Genomic DNA, 20,417 nt, shown 5'->3' with positions numbered 1-20,417 from the left:
CGCTCCTGCCAACGCCGCTAGGCTCTGCTCCCTCCCCGGAAGCGCCCCGGAGCCTTGACGGGGCTCGAGCGGAACGGAAGTGGCCGTGTGTGTTTCCAGCCGGAGCACGGGGGTGCCGGAAGGGGGGAGACTGGAAGCGCTGCACCGGCGGTGGGTGAAGGATGGCGGGGCTGGCGGTGCGGGACCCCGCGGTGGATCGCTCGCTGCGCTCCGTGTTCGGTGAGCAGGAGCCGGGGAGCGAGACCCTCCCACCCCCGGGACGGAGACTCCAATACTCCCTAGCCCAGCTGTGTCACTGGGGGTGGGGGGCAGCGCCCGGGGCTCCCCACCGGCTCCTGGGACCCCCCCGGCCCTGTATCTGCTTCCCGGACCTCCCTCCCGCCTCCTCTGCGCCTGAGTCCCATCCCGGCTCTCCCCTCTCCAGAGCACGGAATCGCCCCTGGAGCCTCCCTCTGCCAGGTGCCCTCCCACCCCCGGTTAGCCCCACTGTTCTGGAACAGAGACTCCCCCCACCGCTTTCCCTCGACAGAGGCCCACAGAGTAGCCCCCTACTCTACTGGGTGTAGAGATCCTCTTCTCCGCCCCTTGCCCACACTCTCTTTCTCTGTGACATCACAGCAGCTTGTTGCAGTGATCATTGTGATGTTGTAATGCTGGTGTCAGAAATGGACCCCCAGAAATAAATAATACGTGTTTCTGAGCAGAATGGGTTCTCAATAAAACACTTCTCAAACCTATGTTTGTGCTATCCGTCACTCACCAGATACTGGCTGGAGAGAGATAATATCCACTGCAATGTGATCTCTTGCCCCAAAGCCTTTCCTGGTGACTATTACAGTAAGGGGAAGCAGCACAGAAGAGACCATTGCCTTGGGCATCACGTGAAAACCTAAGGCAGGTAGTAAAAGGGAAATTAAGCATACAGTGCAGCCTTGCAAAACAGACATGATAGTCTACCAGCTCAGGCACTAAAACTCACCTGTTCCTTACTATAAAGCTGACTTAGAAAGCTGGAGATGCTTTACTTACCCTGAGCAAGTGGTGATTAAAGTTTTGCAAGTGCATACAGATGCTAAAGTGTCCATGGGGTGTACTATATATAGATATGAACATTTTTTGCTTTCAATATGAACGCTCTTTTCTGCTATACTACCTCTTGTGTACAGTTGGGAAAAATTTTCCAGGGAAAAATGCTAGCCACCTTATTCAGTTTCCAAGTTGTCTGCCTAGCAGGGAGTTCGGGATTCCCTGAGAGCCTGGCAGCCTGCCAGTTAGGCACATCAGGCAGCCAGTGATCAGAGGGAGCTGGGAAGCCAGCCCATCTGCTAGGCGGGGAGATTGACAGTGGGAATGTTTCATTGTTTCCCAAACCATTTTGGGAGAATTTCAGTTCTTGTGAAAAACTTCAAGATTTTGACTTTTTGTTCTGAATTGGATTGAAAAAAACTTGGAAACTCTTTAAGTTTTTTGTGGGATGGAATTTCCATTTTCCAGACAGCTCTGTCCTTTTGCATGTCACCTGCACAGAGATGCATCATAAGCATCTCTCTGTTGTGGGGTTGGTACAGAATCGGTATTATATCAAACTGTGGTGTGTTTTTATTTGGTGTAGCGTATCCAGTTTGTATGGACCAAATGTGTTGATTAATTGGTATTGTGTAAGTGGCTTATACATATGGAAAGTTTTTAAAAGCTATGATTATTTAATCAGGACAAGGAAGAATTAGATGTGACTAGAAGGGGTTAGGGAAAATTGCAGTATCTCCTTTGTCTTTCCCATTATAAAAGAATGGGTCATTCAAAGTCATAGCAGGTAATCTAGGAACAAAGTAAGAAAATGTCTTTATGCTGCACGTAGTCAGCCTCTGGGATTTGCTGCTCCGGAGTGTCATGGGATCACATCGCAGAGGGGTTTTAAAAGGGGCTGGATAATTGTAAGAGGTTATACAATTAATTGTATAATTACAATATACAATATAATTGTAAGAGGTTGATAATTGGTTGTTATACAGGCTGAGATGAAGTAATCACAACACATACTTCAGGTCACAGGATAACTACCTGTAGGATTTCCCCCTTCCCTCCCTCCAAGTGATGTGCAGAAGTATGCAATCAGCCTGTGTGTAACAGGGTTCAGGAGCTGCATTCCTCCGAAGCATCAAGTACTGGCCAATGACAGTGAAACTGATGGACCAGTAATCTGCTCCCCTATCCGAAATCCAATTTTCCTACTCACGGGGGGTGCAGGCTTTCTTCGAGCCTCCGCCATGTCATCCTGCTCAGAGCCTTTCTGTGTTCACGTTCTTTGGTCGTTGATGTGATGAGTGGAGTTAAAAAGTATACACACAGTTTTTGACTTCTGCACTGATTAAAGGCTTGGGCCAAAGTCCATAGACATAAGTAGATTTTGGATTGGACCCTGGATGCAGAGTCACCTTGGTGTGCTGTGGAAAATCATAGCACTGTCCCCTTTACCTTCCTCCGCATGGGCCCTTCATACTTCTCAGGCAAGTGGAAATGGAGTTAAGGAACCACCAAACCTGATTAAACTAAATATTCCACCAATATTTTCACTAAAACAGATAGAAAAAGAGTGGCAGAAAACACATGAAATGAGACCTGCCATCCCTCTAATAAAGGATTAGGAAGATGTCCCAGGCTCACTGTAGTCCCTGTATTGTACTTACCTGTGTCCTGCACTGATTGATACCAGCATGGTGGTAAAAATGGGGAGAAAGAAGGAACTTGCAGCAGTATTGCTCCACTGTTTTGTGATTCACAGCCCCAGTGTATGACCCACTCATCTGACAAATAAGGTCAAATCTTCTCGGATGGTGATTCCTAACCTTTTCAGGCAACTCTTCCTGTTTGGACTTCAGTAGTACTAGCCAATGCCTGCTATCTCTCATTGGATTATGTACACTCTGAACTCTCATGGAGCTCTTGAGCTGCTCTTAATCCTACTCCCATGAGCACTCTATGCTCCATAGTGGGTTGGGCAGCACAAATGAAAGGAAAACAGGCAACTGTGGCATTCTGGAGACCATAGGCAGCTCATTAAGCTTGGAGGAGGGGAAGAGCCTGGTGGAATAGTCCACAAAATCCTAAAACATAAGTACTGTTATCCAGCCCGTAATAGGGACCCATTATTTTAAGAAACAACTACCCACTTCCCTGCAATTCCCTTCTGACCTGTGTCTGGATTGAGGCACATTACCAGAGTCCTAAAATGTGCCCCAGCCTGGATTCTGTACTAGCAATGGGACACTGCACCAACAGGTGCATCAGGAGCAATGGTGTATATACACAAAAATCTGCAGTCCTGCAGCAGATTGCCAGAAATCTGTCTGTGTGTGTATGTTCGCACAGCAATCCCTGGGCTTTGCCATCCCTGGGTTCATTTCTGTTCTTTCCTGTCTTCTCATGGAGAGATGTTCATGCCTGTGTTTTTTCCTGATACTCGATGTCTGTACTGATATGTTGGTCCCCTCTCCCATAGTGGGGAATATCCCATATGAAGCCACAGAGGAGCAGCTAAAGGACATTTTCTCGGAGGTCGGACCTGTCGTCAGTTTCAGGTGAGAACTGTTTCTCTTTTTGGAATCACCCATAAACAGACAGGTGATCTCAGCTGTAGCCAATTCTGCACTCATCAGCACTCCAGCCACAAGCAGATGGGTCTCAGGCGTACTTGGCAGACACAAGCTTTGAATGAGGTATTCCTTCATCTTGTTGGGGACTGAGCAGAGGGTATGGAGATGGCGTTACCAGTCCGGAAAATGCTGTGGTATTGTGTAATACTTTCCCTGAGTGCCGTACTGCATCTAATGCCTGTGATTCTTTTGGCTCTGCCATCCAGGTTGGTGTATGACAGAGAGACTGGCAAACCAAAGGGATATGGCTTTTGTGAGTACCAAGACCAGGAGACAGCGCTCAGCGCCATGCGGAACCTGAATGGGCGTGAGTTCAGCGGGAGGGCGTTGCGTGTGGACAATGCAGCCAGCGAGAAGAATAAGGAGGAACTGAAGAGTGAGTCTGAACTTTGGGTTGAGGGGGTTAATGCTACCATAATGTTTGGCCTAAACCAACCTTACAAATCTGTAACAAAAATCTACTAGCCAAGGTACAAAATCTAGACCCCCACCCAAATCTGGATGAGGTTAACAATGAAAAGCTCACAGATAGCTGATGTGCTGCAAATAAGATAGCAAGTGGAAGTTTGGGGGAGGATTGTAATTTCCGTGACCAGACAAACCCTACCCAGACCTGCTTTTTTTGATTAGTGAAGCTCCACATTTGACAAAGCGGTGTATGACGAATAGCCACATTATTGTGACATCCAGGGTCCTAGCTCACGTAGGAGACTGTATTACAAATCTGTGTGAAACAATCTTTCTACTGAACCATGGCACAGCCCTCAACTTCTAATTGACTTGGTAGGAATTCCAGGCATGTTCAGAGCCCAGACTTTTAGTCAGTGACCCATGTACTCTCCAACAGCAAAATGGTGCTCCTGAATCTGTGTTTCAAAAGTACATTTCCCTCCCTCCTGCTTGTGAAGATGCAGCTGTGAGTACATCATCCTTGAGTTATTGGCCTTTCAGCTGAAGGGGTCAGTGCGAGAAAGCACCAGCAATTGTGCTGGTGATTCCTGTGATGTGAAATGAGACTGAGACCAGCAGCTTAGGGTTCCCAGGACGCTTGTGTGTTTAACCTTTCCTCTTTGTCTTCCCCTCTCTACACCTGTCAGGCTTGGGCACAGGTGCCCCTATTATAGAGTCACCATATGGAGACCCTATAAATCCTGAAGATGCCCCCGAGTCTATCAGCAGGGCAGTTGCCAGCCTGCCACCTGAGCAGATGTTTGAGCTGATGAAGCAGATGAAGGTGAGTGGGAGCAAAGTGCCTAGTACCAAGTCACGAACTTGCAACCATGGTCTTACAGTGCAGAATAACCCCACCCCCATCACACGAAAAACCAGGCAGCAGCAGTTCCTCACTCACAACTCTGTGACATTGCCACTCCTGTTAATGCCTCATATGTGCCACTGCTGATGCAGGGTAGAATGATCCGGAGGGTCAATCAGGCCTGGTCTACACTAAGAGTTTATCTCGAATTTAGCAGCATTAAACCAAATTAAGCCTGCACCCATCCACACAACGAAGCCCTTTACTTCTATATAAAGGACTCTTAATATCGATATTTGTACTTCTCCCTGATGAGGGGAGTAGCACTGAAATCAGTATTGCCATTTCAAATTAGGGTTAGTGTGGCCGCAATTCGACGGTATTGGCCTCCAGGAGCTATCCCACAGTGCACCATTGTAACCACTCTGGACAGCAATCTGAACTCATACAGGAAAAGCCCCGCGAACTTTTGAATTTCATTTCCTGTTTGCCCAGCATGGAGCGCTGATCAGCACAGGTGACCATGCATTCCCAGAATTAAAAAAGAGCTCCAACATGGACCGTATGGGAGATACTGAATCTGATCTCTGTATGGGGAGATGAATCTGTTCTATCAGAACTCCATTCCAAAAGACAAAATGCCAAAGCATTTGAAAAAATCTCCAAGGCCATGATGGACAGAGGCTACAACAGGGGCTCAACACAGTGCTGCCTGAAACTTAAGGAGCTGAGACAAGCGTACCAGAAAGCCAAAGAATCAAATGGATGCTCATGGAAGGAGGGGCAACTGACGGCTGTAGCTATCCCACAGTTCCCGCACTCTCCGAAACCCATTTGAATTCTAGACTGAGCTCCCAAAGCCTGAAGGGTCAAAAACATTGTCGCAGGTGGTTCAGGGTATATGTCATCAGCCCCCCCTATGAAAGCAAAGGGGAAAAAATCATTTCTCGCCTTTTTTCAATGTCACCGTATGTCTACTGGATGCTGCTGGCAGACGTGGTGCTGCAGCGCTACACAGCAGCATCCCCTTGCCTTGCGAACGGCAGACAGTACAGTAGGACTGATATCCATCATCATCATCCCGCGGGTGCTCCTGGCTGGCCTCAGTGACGTCGGCCAGGGGCACCTGGGCAAAAATGGGAATGTCTCTAGGTCATTCTCTTCTTTAAGTTTTGTCTCATGGAGATTCAGTCCTGCCTGGAATATTGTGGCAGTTGGAGGCTTCTGACTCAGGCTGCTCTCCCACCACGCGGTCGCGCCTACCCCAGCCTACTCCTTGCTACCAAGGCTCACAATCAGATACTTAGGCCTCTACATTTTGCTGCAAATAAAAAAATTAAGCTGCCGTTTAGAACTGTCCCCCAACATACATATCCTGGGACATTTTGTATTTTACCAGTGTCAGCCAAAGGCCCACACGCAAATGGAGATTCAGTCCTGCCTGTGCTTCTGTCCTAGTGCTTGTCACAGATTCCCATTTTTAGCTATAGGCTGAGCAAGTGCAGAATGGTGGTTCACTCTACTTCACTGTAAGCCAACCGCCCTCCCCTCCCCTCTTTGATCTCTGCTTGCAGAGGCAGTAAAGTCAGTGTTGTTTCTTATTCCTGCATTCTTTATTACTTCATCACACAAATGGGGGGACACTGCCATGGTAGCCCAGGAGGGGTGGGGGAGGAGGGAAGCAACAGGTGGGGTTGTTGCAGGGGCACCCCCTAGAATAGCATGCAGCTCATCATTTCTGCGGGATGTCTGGGGCTCTGACCCAGAGAGGCCGTTTGCCTCTCTGGTTCTTTAGTAGGCTTGCCTGATATTCTAGGCAGGACTGACTCTCCATTAGACAAAACTTAAAGAAGAGAATGACCTGGGGAATCATTCCCATTTTTGTCCAGGTGCCCCGACCGACCTCACCGAGGCCGGCTAAGATAACCCGTGACAGCAGCAGATGGTACAGTATGACTGGTAACTGTCTTTGTTAACTTGCAAAGGCAAGGGGATGCTGCTGTGTAGCACTGCAGTGTCGCATCTGTCAGCAGCATCCAGTACACATACAGTGACAGTGAAAAAAAGCTGAACGGGCTCCATGGTTGCTGTGCTATGGCATCTGCCCGGGCCATCCAGGGAAAAGGGTGCAAAATCATTGTCTGCTGTTGCTTTCACGGAGGGAGGATTGACTGACGACATTTACCCATAACCACCCATGACAAATTTTTGGCCCCATCAGGCACTGGGATCTCAACCCAGAATTCCAATGGGTGGAGGAGACTGCGGGAACTATGGGATAGCTACCCACAGTGCAACGCTCTGGAAGTTGACGCTAGCCTCGGTACATGGACGCACACCGCCGAATTAATGTGCTTAATGTGGCCGCGTGCACTCGACTTTATACAATCTGTTTCCAAAAATCGATTTCTGTAAAATCGGAATAATCCCGTAGTGTAGACATGCCCTCAGTATCTGGGGTGCTGTCATGAGGAATATAAGCAGGTTGGACAAGGACGTGAGCTAGTCTAACAGCTGGACTTGCTGTTGTGGAGAGCTGGGCTGTCTAGTGTCCTACTTCCCTATTAGCACTCCTTGGTTTGGCTAATACTGTGGACATTGGAGAAGAGGAGATGATCATGGAGAAGAGGATGTGGATCAGGCACATTTTTATGAGCAGCCTGAGCGTGATTTCTTTATTAACTGTCCTTGTGTTTCAGACAGTCCACAGCATGAGTCACTCAGATGCATTATTGGTTGTTTTATTAACCATGCCAGCACCATGTAACGTACCAGACAAATGAAGCAAAACGCTCCTGCCCTTTGAGATATTGCCATTCCTGCATTTCCAGAAACATTGCTGTCCCCATGGGTTGCAGCAACAGTTATCAGTGAAGGGCTTAATACTACACAGCAGCAGCGAGGCCCATTGAGAATTATGATCTGTGTGTTGCTCTTTAGTTGTGTGTGCAGAACAGCCCTCAGGAGGCACGGAACATGCTGCTCCAGAACCCTCAGCTGGCATATGCCCTGCTCCAGGCCCAAGTGGTGATGAGGATCGTCGATCCAGAGATTGCTCTGGTATGTATGATCCCGCCCCTCAGTCTGGGATCAATGGGGACACTTGTCTGGAGAGATGGGGCTGTGGGTGGATTCCAGGAATGGCCATGTCTAGTTGGTGCATGCACAACTTCTTTGTCCTCCATCTTCTGCCCTTAGAAAATTCTGCATCGTCAGACCAGTGTTCCACCTCTGATTCCAGGCAACCCACAGCCAGTTCCAGGGCCTGGGCCTGGACCCGGGCCTGGTCCAGGTCCAGGTCCTAATGCACAGATGAACCAGCAGAATCCCCCATCGTCCCAGCCACAGCCCATAGTAAGAATTTGTTTGTTCAACCCACATTATAGAGATGGAGGTTAAGGGTGTGAAGTCTCCGTGTGTGTTGTTGAGAAGGCTTCTCAGTGTGAAACCCTGGTGTGTGGGGGAGCGTTGTGTGTGTGTGTTGGTAAGGAGGAGTTCTCCACCTGCAACCCTGGCACAATGGGTGATGCTCATGTCTGTTGGTGAGAAGGAGCTCTCAATGTGATTTCTTCCCTCTACAGGGTGGCATGCATGTAAATGGAGCTCCTCCTCTGATGCAGCCTCCTATGCAGGGTGGAGTGCCAGCCCCAGGTCAGATGCCAGCCTCTGTAGCTGGCCCAGGTCCTGGTCCCTTGGCTCCTGGAGGTGAGCTCCGTGAGCATGTCTGAACTGCAAACCGTAAAAGTTGCCCAAAGCTTCTGCAGGGACAACATGCCCCATGAGTGCGGGGACATTGCAGGCTTTTAAGAGACGCAGTTGCACATGTGGAAGATTTGAAGCCTAGGGAGTAACTCTTGGGTCATCCAACTGGAGGGGCTCACTCCATCTCTATGGCCTGTTAGGCCAGGTGGAAATCTGTCTGTCAGTGGCAGAGTGGGGCATCTTATAGGAGCAGAATAGTGAGGGCTGTGGGGAGAGAGAACCAGAGAGAGGGGTTGTGAGTTCTCTGCTCTTCCCTCCCAGGTGGAATGCAACCTCAGGTCGGGATGCCAGGAGGTGGACCAGTGCCCTTGGAACGTGGACAAGGTAAACCAGATGTCAGTTAATCCATGTTTGATGCAATGTGTCATAGGGATCCCTACTTCCAGGCCAGGACGTTGAGACTTTCAAAGCCACGTGTCAGAGTTGTTGACGGAGCAGGGAATCCCCCCAAGCTAACTGAATGTGTAAAAGTTTTTCCAGCCTGTCTGTGAGTCTGTGTGCACTTCTCTTTCTGTCTGAGAGTGTGTATAGTGAGCAGGGAGAACAATGCCTTCTCTAGTAACTCGCTTTCTGGTACTTTGCATGTCCAGGTGTAGGCGAGCCAGGCTGTTGCCTGCTATTTGCTACTGTTGAGTCTCCTGTGCTTTCTTTTGCTTGTCCAGGAGAGGGAGCAGTAGCTTTTCTTTTGCACAGAATAGTGATGTGTGTGAGTGATGATCAAAGCAGAGTATGTTTCTATGGAGATGTTTTGCTTAGTCCTCTCTCCCTATGTGGAAGGCTGTACACCAGTGTCTTGGAACGAGATTTAATGCAATTAGACAGTTAAAGTCGGGACTCTCATTGTCCAGTTTATCACAACAAAGGGATCCCTGTTCTTTCATATTGTGGGACATGGGGGGAGTGAGTATCCTCCCTCAGCCTTCTAGCAGAACATGGCAAATTCCTTCGGGAATCCCATATTTTTACATACCTTAAAAGCAGCGGAATCTGAGACAGGCTTGTTTTGATTTCACCTTTGGGTCCTTCACCCCCATTGACAGCCCCAGTGCCTCCCCACTGCTGCCAGAGCTTTGCCAAGAAGCAACCACACGAAATAATTCTTAGCAGCTTCCCTGCTGTTTGCAGGACTTTGAATAGCAGTGGTGAAACTGAACCAGACTTTTGTTAATTTCTGTGTCTACTTGGGGAAGCTCTGAGCAGAGGCAGTGGAGCTGTCTCCTGCGCACTCAGGCACAGCCTGACCACCTCATGCTGCCTCCCACTTACAGAAGGTTATTTTGAAACTGTAAGGGCTACACATTTAATATATTTTAAAGAAAGTAAAAATGCAACAGAACTTGATAGTAACCAGAGAAAATAGTGTCTAGGTGAGTGGGTTTTTCAAGCTATGTAGAAGAAACCATCCTCCTCACAAGACTGGCATTCAGTGTTTCCATCCAGTGGCATTATTGGGAAGATCTGACAAAGCCAGGCCTGTAAAATTGGCAGCATCTCTTCAAAATATGCAGTCTGATTTGTGGGAGCCTGCCTTATAGGTTAGGGGTTTGTTACAGGAGTGGGTGGGTGAGATTCTGTTGCCTGCATTGTGCAGAAGGTCAGACTAGATGACCATAATGGTCCCTTCTGACCTTAGGTCTATGAATCTATGAGCTCACTCCGCGGAGGGAAAAGAGTCTATGCAGCACTAGTGGGTCTGTGGTGTAGGCAGGCCTGTCGGTGAGTCTGTGTGTGCGTGTGTATGTGCGCTATTTATGTGTCTGCTCTTTTCCCTCTTTTCCTGCTGCTCACCCAGGAAACCTGCAGCTCTCGCCCGTGGGACCTGCCAGGCCTGCATCTATTGAGCGAGTTCAAGGTATCCATGACAGCTACCAGCTCCTTTTGTCACGGAGCTTAGTGTGGAATGCATGGAAAAAGCCTGGAGTTCAGCACTAGGGTTCTCTTTGCTTGGGGCTGTGGGACCGCTCTATGTAGTCTGCCCAGTGTGGAAGTGAGCACTCGTCAAAGGCAGGGCCTAGGGTTCTGCATATAGGGGTAAGAGATTAACCCAGTACATGCGGAAACAGACGGGAGAGAGGAGGCCATAGCTGCTCATGCTCGGCTTTTTGACCTCATGGATGTGGGGTTACTGGATTTGATCTGCACTGTCGAGGCTCACAGTTGACCTTGTGACTCATGCTTGATGTGACCAGTTTTGTTGGTAGTTATTGCAATCTTGGTTCTCGACTTTTTGTCAACAAGCCACAGCAGCCACTGTGGGGGACAGGAAGGTCTGAACTTAGCACCGAAGGCACCCGCTTCTGTGAGCTGCAGTGTTGTCTGTGGGAAGATTTCCTTCCTGTTTGCTGTGCATCACTTCCAGCCACATCATGGACAGCAGTGTTGCCTTTGTCCAAAGCCAGTGTGTGTCTGTGTGCTACAGGGAGCACTGGGGATGGGATTCGGTTGCATCTCACTGTCAGGGACGACAGGAGTGGTGCTGTCTCACAGGAGGACTTTGGTGTGATTGTTCTTGCCAATGCTTGACCTCAGTAATTTCCCTTGCTTGCCTCCCTGGCAGTGCCCATGCCGGACCCAAGGGCCCCTATGCAGCGTGGACCATTACCTGCTAGCGGCCCACCACCCCGGGGCCTTCTGGGAGATGCCCCAAATGACCCACGTGGAGGGACCCTGCTTTCAGTCACTGGAGAAGTGGAGCCCAGGTGAGTGGGCCAGAGGATGAATCGGTACCAATCTGAGCCTTAGAGGCTCTGAATCCCCGCCTCTTGTGGTCGGAGTGTTGGTTAAGTGGCACTGCCTGCTGGGTGAACTGCTGGGTCCCATGCTGGCTGCTCAGAGTGATGTTTGCTGGCGATCCAGGTACACACAGCTGTGCAGCAGGAAGGGAGGATGGTGTTTGTGGCCACTCAGACTGACTTGGCAAGGTGGAAACATTAGCATCCATCCCTATGTGCCAAACTTCCCCACTTTCTGTGCAGCCGACTATGTGCTTTGGTCAAAATACTGTACCTGCTCGGTGCCAAGTTTGTGTCCGATTCTCACACTCATCTTTCTCCTTCTGCTCTGTTTTCCTTCTTTCTCTCTCTCAACAGAGGTTACCTTGGGCCACCCCACCAGGGTCCACCCATGCACCATATGCCCGGCCATGACAATCGTGGCCCACCCCCACATGAAATGAGGGGAGGACCAATGGGAGAACCCAGGCCACTGATGGGAGAACCTAGAGGGCCTTTGATGGATGCTCGAGGTGAGAGAATGGCCGTAAATGAAACGTGACCAAGAGAGGACCCAGGGATGTGAGGAAAATGGGAAGGTGGGACATTTCAGCAGTGAAGTGAAATGCAGAGAAAGTTATACAGGGTTGGAGGGAGGCACTGGGGGGAGGGGGAGGTGTAGTTACACAAGGAAAGGGGAGAAGAAGTTCAGATTTGTCATTTTCCAAAAGCAGGTGCCATTCACACACCGTCCCTGACCCATCTTGGTTTTCTGCCAGTCATTAAACCAAAGGAGGCTTAACTTTCAAATGTGGGTCTGTGTCCCCAACGTTCTCCCACACAGAATTCCCTTCCTTATGGCTTGTTTTTTCTCTGCAGGTGGAAGAGATCCCAGGGGCATGGAGCCCAGAGGGATGGAGCCCAGGGGCATGGAGCCCAGAGGGATGGAGCCCAGAGGCATGGAGCCCAGGGGCATGGAGCCCAGAGGGATGGAGCCCAGGGGCATGGAGCCCAGAGGGATGGAGCCCAGGGGCATGGAGCCAAGAGGGATGGAACCCAGAGGGATGGAGCCCAGAGGCATGGATGCCAGAGGAATGGAGCCTAGAGGGATGGAGCCCAGGGGTCCTGGCCCCAACCCAAGGGGCCCTATGCCTGGTGGAATTCAAGGACCTGGGCCACTTAACTTGGGAGCAAGTGGCCCTCAGGGACCTAGACAGGTACACACAGCATCTTCTGTTTTAGTCTTAATCTGATATATAACTACAAGCACTTAGTGGCAGGTTTCTTGGTGATGTCAATTCTTTAACAGCCTGCATCCCACTTGTAATGCTAACCGACTAACCAGGCCTATCAGCAAACCCCAGGGAATTGATAGTATCCCCCCCCCAAAGAATCCTAGGTCAGATCATCCCCTGCTAGCTAGCACCAGGGTATTACAACGTGGGCTGCAGGGACCTGGGGCTGCTGGCTCTTGTCCGAGCTATAACACACGTGCCAACCTGCATCGTTCTCCTGACCCCTCATGTGTGGAACTCGCAATACATATAAGTGAAGTTTGGAAAAAGCGTAGGGACCCCCAGGCCACTTTTGCCCCTTGGCCTCTTCCTGTGACTTGCCCTCTCCTCTGCCAGGCCTAACCGTGGTGCACTGGGGGAGGCATGTTTTCCCTTTTGCTCTTCTTGCTCTGCGCCTGCCATGCTTCCAGCTCTGCTAGCTTGAGGGAGCCAGGGCGTTTCTGCAGGGAGCAGCACCTCTGGGGAGCAGGCCAGCTTGCCTGCACTCCTCAGGCAATACCGAATGCCTCACACTTGTTGACAGATTTCTCCTCAAATCCCTGCTGTGAGGTCGGGGAATGCAGTCCCATTCCATGAAGAGAATTGAGGCACAGGGAGACTAACGGCCAGATTTTTAGAGGTGTTTAGATCCTGCTGATTTCAGTGGGAGTTAGGTGCCTAAAGACCTGTACAAGTTAAAAATCTAAAAAGTGACAAGTTTTTGAAGTGCTTCTATACAAATGATAAAAGTCATCGTAATAATATGGGGGAACTAGAGTGCCTCATATTAAATGAGGATATTGATATAATAGGCATCACGGAAACTTGGAATGACGATAATCAATGGGACACAATAATACCAGGGTACAAAATATATTGGAAGGACAGAATAGGTCAGAGGTGGGCAAACTTTTTGGCCCAAGGGCCACATCAGGGTAGGAAAATTGCATGCAGGGCTATGAATGTAGGGCTGGCGCAGAGGATTGGGGTGCGGGAGGGAGTGCAGGGTATGGGAGGAGGTGCGGTGTGCCAGAAAGGGCTCAGGGCAAGGGGTTGGAGCAGAGGAGGGGTGCAGGGTGTATACGGGGGCTCACGGAAGGGGGTTGGAGTGCAGGAGGGAGCGCAGGGCGTAGCAGGGGGTTGGGGTGCAACAGGGGGCTCAGGGCAGGGGGTTAGGATGTGGGGTGCAGGAGGGGTTCGGGGTGGGGGCTCCTGCCCGGTGCCACTTACCTGGAGTGGCTCCGGGGGTGGCAGTGGCACGCAGCGGGGCCAGGGCAGGCTCCCTGTCTGCCTGCCTGCCTGCCCTGGCCTTGTGCCGCTCCAGGAAGCGGCCATCATTATGTCCTTACAGCCCCTGGGGAAGGGGGAGCAGAGGGCTGCACGCGCTGCCCTTGCCTGTGGGTACCTGTCCCGAAGCTCCCATTGGCTGTGGTTCCCCATTCCCAGCAAACGGGAGCTTCAGGGGAGGTACCCACAGGCAAGGGCAGTGCACGGAGCCGTCTGCCCCTTCTTCCCCAGGGGCTGCAGGGACATGGTGTCGTCCGCTTCTGGGATCGGTGCGGGGCCTGCAGTGCCATGGCGGTGGCAATCCCACGGACGGGATCCAAAGCCCTGAGGGGCTGGATCCGGCCCGCAGACCATATTTTGCTCACCCCTGGAATAGCTTGTGCTGGTGGGGGAGTGGCACTATATATGTAAGAAAGCATAGAATCAAATGAAGTAAAAACCTTAAATGAACCAAGCTGTACCATAGAATCTCAATGGATATTGCTGTAGATTGCTCTACCCAACCCAAGCGTGGAGACCTGTTTTCTTCCACAATTTTTTATTTTTCCCCCTGAGTCACAGCACCAAATTGTGGAAGAAAACAGGCCTTCACGCTCGGGTTGGGTACAGCAAGTCAGAGACAGTCTTTATTCTCAAGCAATTGCGAAGAGGAGAAGGAGCACACTGGCAGGGATTCACTCTGTCCAGGCAGGTCTCTGATACATAAACAATTAGAGCAAGCTTTTATACCTTTTTGTTACATATAATAATGAGCAACAGCTGCATTTTGTTAGACATATTTCTTCCTGATATCTCATTTTCTCATTAATTTCTGCTGCAGTCTACATTCCATTCTTATCTATCACAAGCTCAAAACAGTCTCTTACTGTCTGTTCCCATTCACTTTCTCTCTTTCTACTCGCCTAGGCCCTGCCTTCAAGTCTCGTGTTATTAGAGTCGGTGTCTGCCTGACTTTGTTAGCCTGACTCTTGCTCTATTCCTAGAGTCCAACTAAGATCTCCATGTTCAAATTCCCTTTATCCCTTTTTCCACTTCCACAATAATCATTCCATGCTCTAATCATGAGAATATAGCAGTAGGGATATATTACCAACCACCTGACCAGGATGGTGATAGTGACTGAAATGCTCAGGGAGATTAGAGAGGCTATAAAAATAAAAAACTCAATAATAACAATGTGGGGGATTTCAACTATCTCCATATTGACTGGGTGCATGTCACCTCAGAATGGTATGCAGAGATAATGTTTCCTGACAGTTTAAGTGACTGCTTCTTGGAGCAGCTACTCTTGGAACCCACAAGAGGAGAGGCAATTATTGATTTAGTCCTAAGTGGAGCTCAGGATCTGGTCCAAGAGGTGAATATAGCTGGACCGTTTGGTAACAGTGACCATAATATAATTAAATTTAACATCCCTGTGGTGGGGAAAACACCACAGCAGCCCAACACTGTAGCATTTCATTTCAGAAATCCCTGCAAGCTGCATGGAAAGTTTTTAAAGACTCCATGATAGAGGCTCAACTTAAATGTGTACCCTAAAGTAAAAAACAGAGAACCAAAAAAATGCTACCGTTGCTAAACAAAAAAGTGTGAGAGGCAAAAAGGCATCCTTTAAAAAGTGGAAGTTAAATCCTGGTGAGGAAAATAGAAAGGAGCATAAATTTTGGCAAATGAAGTGTAAAAATATAATTAAGAAAGCCAAAAAAGAATTTGAAGAACAGCTAGTCAAAACCTCAAAAAGTAATAGCGAAACATTTTTTAAGTACATCAAAAGCAGGAACTTAACAACCAGTGAGGCCACTGGACAATCAAGATGCTAAAGGAGCACTCAAGGATGATAATGCCATTGCGGAGAAACAAAATTAATTTTTTGCTTAGGTTTTCAAGGCTGAGGATGTGAGGGAGATTCCCAAACCTGAGCCATTCTTTTTAGGTAACAAATCTGAGGAACTGTCCCAGATTGAGGTGTCTTTTGAGGAGCTTTTGGAACAAATTGATAAACTAAACCGTAATCTGAAGGAACTCAAATGTGAAATTGCAAAACTACTAACTGTAGTTTGTAACCTATCATTTAAATCAGCTTCTGAACCAATTGACTGTAGGATAGCTAATGTGACACCAATTTTTAAAAAGGGCTCCAGAGGTGACCTGGGTAATTACAGGCCAGTAAGCTTGACTTCTGTACCAGACAAACTGGTTGAAACTATAGTAAAGAACAAAATGGTCAGACATATAGATGAACATAATGTATTGGGGAAAAGTCAACATGGCTTTTGTAAAAGGAAATCATGCCTCACTAATCTACTAGAATTCTTTGAGGGGACCAACAAGCATGTGGACGGGGAATCCAGTGGATATAGTGTACATAGATTTTCAGAAAGCCTTTGACAAGTCCCTCACCAAAGGCTTTTAAGCAAAGAGCTGTCATGTGATAAGAGGGAAGGTCCTCTTCTGGATTGGTAACTAGTTAAAAGATAGGAAACAAAGGGTTGGAATAAATGGTCAGTTTTCAGAATTGAGGGAGGTAAATGGTGGTGTCCCCCAGGGGTCTGTACTGGGAACAGTCCTATTCAACTTATTCATAAATGATCCGGGAAAAGGGGTAAACAGTGAGGTGGCAAAATCTGCAGAAGATACAAAATTATTCAAGATAATTAATTCTTATGCAGACTGTGAAGAGCTACAAAAGGATCTCTCAAAACTGAGTAACTGGGCAACAAAATGGCAAATGAAATTTAGTGTTGATAAATGCAAAGTAATGCACATTGGAAAACATAATCCCAACTATACATATAAAATGATGGGGTCTAAATTAGCTCTTACCACTCAAGAAAGAGATCTTGGAGGCATGGACAGTTCTCTGAAAACATCCACTCAATGTGCAGCAGCAGTCAAAAAAGCAAACAGAAAGTTGGGAGTCATTAAGAAAGGGATAGATAAAAAGACAGAAAATATCATATTGCCTCTTTATAAATGCATGATATGCCCTGATCTTGAATACTACGTGGAGATGTGGTCGCCCCATCTCAAAAAAGATATATTGGAATTGGAAAATGTTCAGAAAAGGGCAACAAAAATGTTTAGGGACATGGAATGGCTGCCGTATGAGGAGAGATTAATAAGACTGGGACTTTTCAGCTAGGAAAAGAGACAACTAAGGAGGGATATGATAGAGGTTTACAAGTCATGACTGGTGTGGAGAAGGTAACTAAGGAAGTGTTATTTACTACTCATAACACAAGAACTGGGGTCACAAAATGAAATTAATAGGCAGGTTTAAAACAAACGAAAGAAAGTATTTTTTCACACAAGGCAAAGTCAACCTGTGGAACTCCTTGCCAGAGGATGTTGTGAAGGCCAAGACTATAACAGGGTTCAAAAAAGAGCTAGATATGTTAATGGAGGATAGATCCATCAATGGCTATTAGCCAGGATGGGCAGGCATAGTGTCACTAGCCTGTTTGTCAGAAGCTAGGAATGGGCAACGGGATGGATCACTTGATGATTACCTGTTCTGTTCATTCCCTCTAGGGCACCTGGCATTGGCCAGTCAAAAGACAGAATACTGGGCTAGATGGACCTTTGGTCTGACCCAGTATGGCCATTCTTACATTCAAGTCTGGCCCTAAGTGACTTGCCTAAGATCACAAGGGTGTTGGTGACAGAGCTTGGAACTGAACCCAACCGTCCTTAGTCCAATCCAGCATCTTAGCCACAAGGCCGGCCTTCCTCCAATCTTCTGCTGTTATTGCCAGGATTACATGGACTACGGTCTCTTGAACTTGGGGGGCCTATTTCCTTGTTTCTCATGGCACTCCACTTTCAGCCCCCATCTGGGCATATAGGTATCAATCTTTCATGGTGCCAGGAATTTACCTACTTTACGTTCTAGTGCATGCATTGTGTTTTCCATGACTGAATCCAAACTATTCACAGTTCTACAAGAGCAGAGGGGCCCAGGTCATCCCATCTCTTTGTGCCCACAGGTTCCCAACATGCCAGGGGCAGGCATACAAGGAGGTGGTATGCCAGGGGCAGGCATACAAGCAGGAGCCATGCCAGGGGCGGTGGTACAAGGAGCTGGCCAGCCAGGAGGCTTTAGCCCTGGGCAGAACCAGGTCACCCCTCAAGATCATGAGAAGGTGAGTAAACAAAGGACAACTCAGGCTCACAGGGAGGGGACGGAGGCTGGATACCCCATTGCCATGGGAATGAACTAAGCGCTTCTTCTCTCTGGCACAGCAAGAGTCTCCAGTGTCTTGTAGTTTCTGTGGTGGGGCCAACTCCGCCTGGGGAGTTAATGCTCCTGCAGCTTTCCAGGAGAGTGTTCATAAGCAGCAGCAAGATGGCTGGTTTGAAACTTTTCCTTTGGGCGTGGCCAGTGAGCCAGGTCCTTTCAGGTGATGAGAGTTTATACTGCTCCTGCGCTTTGCCTTCCTCCTTCCCTCCCTCCAGCAGCCTGGTCTCTGGATAACTTCCTCTTTACTGGCTTTTCTATAACCCTTTGCTGCCCCCTTCCTCTTGGGAAATTGCTCTTGCACATGGTATTGCAGATCCTCCCCTCTCTCTCCACAGGCTGCCCTGATCATGCAGGTTCTCCAGCTGACTGCGGACCAGATCGCCATGTTGCCCCCAGAGCAAAGGCAAAGCATCCTTATCCTAAAGGAGCAGATCCAGAAATCCACTGGGGCTCCATGACAGGTGAGATGGGGTGGAGGCCGCATTACTGCAACCAGGGAGGGCGAGGCTGTAGCCAGAAAGGTGATGGGACAGCTTGTATGAACCAAGGGGGTGAAGGATGTATGGAGAGCAGTGTGAAATGGAGAAGATCCCCTAACCCTGCCACTGAATTAGATGCCCTATGGCCTGCCCTGGTTAGGTGCCACACATTCTCCTATGCGTTGTAACAGTGGTTCTCAACCAGGAGTACCCAGAGGTCTTCCAGGGGGTACATCAACTCATCTAGGTATTTGTCTGGTTTTACAACAGGCTACATAAAAAGCACTAACGAATTCAGTACAAACTAAAATTTCACTCAATGATTTGTTTATACTGTACTGCACACTGAAATGTAAGTACAATATTTATATTCCAATTGATCTGTAATTATATGGTAAAAATGAGAAAGTCAGCAATTTTTCAGTACTAGTGTGCTGTGACACTTGTATTTTAATGTCTAATTTTGTAAGCAAGTAGTTTTTAAACGAGGTGAAACTTGGGGTATGAACAACAAATCAGACTCCTGCCAGGAGTACAGTAGCCTGGAAAGGTTAAGAGCCACTGCATTATAGGGTTGCCTAGTTATGTGTGGTGTTGGGAGGGTCACTCCTCTCTCTGGTGCATCTCCAGTGATTTCTGTGTCAGACAAGTACTGAGTTAGGGGTGGTCTGTTCCAGTGTGGCCAGCCTTGTGGCACTGTAGCTAACCCAGCCCTCTCCTTACAGCTTCCACAATAAACACACATACTCCTGTAAGCGAGAGATGGGGCATGGCGTCGCTCTGCCTCTGATTCACTGTGTGATCTGGGGCCAGTCACATCATGCTGTGTGCCTTAGTTTCCCCTCTGTAAAGCAGGGTGCTAGTTACACCCCCCCAGTGTCACCCAATGAAGGCTGGTAGCAGGTGAAGCTGCTGCTGACATATTGGATATGCTGACTGTCAGATAGTCCCCTGCTCTTTCGCTGTCCCTGAGGTTCTTTGGGCCTCCTCAGACAAACCAGCGTCGGTTTGGCCTTTACAGCGCTAGGGGATGGGCCCCAGTTAATCCTGCCCGGGGAAGTGTATGGGCTTCACTCCTGCTTGTGGCTGGTGAGGAGGCTCAAAGTGCTCCTGCTGCTGTTGGGTAGGAGGTCGTGGGCAGCATGCTCCTGTGTTACATGTCATATGGAAGGCTGAGGGGCTAGACCGGGCAGTGGGATATGTGTATGCATTGCTGGACTGTATTCAGCTGTCCGGAAGAGAGCAGCAACAGTGGCCAGTGGTGCCCAGCAAAACCCTGCGTCTGCAGCCACTGCGCTAAATCTCTTTAAAGAAGGGATATCTCCTTTCACAAGGCTGTGGAAATGTAGGAGGGTTGCTTCTTGAGGAGCTGCCCTTTGTGCTGTGAGAAATTCCCATGGGCTGGGCCACGGCCTGTAAGGACACACTCAGTTATTTCTCCTGGGAATCCAGAATGGCCTGGCGTGGGCACCAGGCCTTATGTACTCCCCTCAAATATCCCTGTTATTTTTGCATAGTTTAGAAGACCTTTGGTGACCCTGGCAACAACTCTGAAGATCCAGACCTGTGGGATGGAGGAGGCACCCAAGGCAGCAGCTTCACTTCATCACTGTCTGACCTGGTGCAGCCATCAGGGGAAGGGTTCCCCCCTTCTTCCCACCCAGCACCACCCCCATACTTTTCATTCTGTGTTTTGTGTGTGTGTTTTACAGTATTTGAAATAAACTTGGAGGAGGATTTGAGTACAGTTCACAAC

At 48.8% G+C, this 20,417-nt stretch overlaps 1 protein-coding gene across 5 annotated transcripts; it reads left to right on the top strand.

Moving 5' to 3' along the window:
* Positions 1 to 4: 4 nt before the first annotated feature.
* Positions 5 to 20,403, top strand: CSTF2 (cleavage stimulation factor subunit 2). 5 transcript variants are annotated; one of them, XM_030574296.1, is made up of 16 exons: positions 5 to 219; positions 3,500 to 3,578; positions 3,860 to 4,029; positions 4,751 to 4,887; positions 7,849 to 7,968; positions 8,107 to 8,170; positions 8,207 to 8,262; positions 8,490 to 8,613; positions 8,932 to 8,994; positions 10,463 to 10,522; positions 11,228 to 11,369; positions 11,760 to 11,914; positions 12,261 to 12,598; positions 17,929 to 18,084; positions 18,518 to 18,643; positions 20,184 to 20,403. In XM_030574296.1, exons 1-15 carry the CDS (start codon positions 162 to 164, stop codon positions 18,638 to 18,640), a joined length of 1,845 nt encoding a protein of 614 aa, XP_030430156.1. In that variant the 5' UTR covers positions 5 to 161; the 3' UTR covers positions 18,641 to 18,643; positions 20,184 to 20,403. The 5 variants fall into 5 exon arrangements, with proteins under 5 accessions (XP_030430156.1, XP_030430157.1, XP_030430154.1 ...); XM_030574297.1 differs by having other exon boundaries at positions 8,107 to 8,262; positions 12,261 to 12,278; positions 12,324 to 12,598; XM_030574294.1 differs by having other exon boundaries at positions 7 to 219; positions 8,107 to 8,262.
* Positions 20,404 to 20,417: the final 14 nt, after the last annotated feature.

This window comes from Gopherus evgoodei, chromosome 9 (genome assembly GCF_007399415.2).
Source record: "Gopherus evgoodei ecotype Sinaloan lineage chromosome 9, rGopEvg1_v1.p, whole genome shotgun sequence".
Classification (NCBI taxonomy): domain Eukaryota; kingdom Metazoa; phylum Chordata; order Testudines; family Testudinidae; genus Gopherus; species Gopherus evgoodei.
Note: the sequence above shows the minus strand (reverse complement) of the source record. Positions and strands in the feature narration are given on the sequence as shown.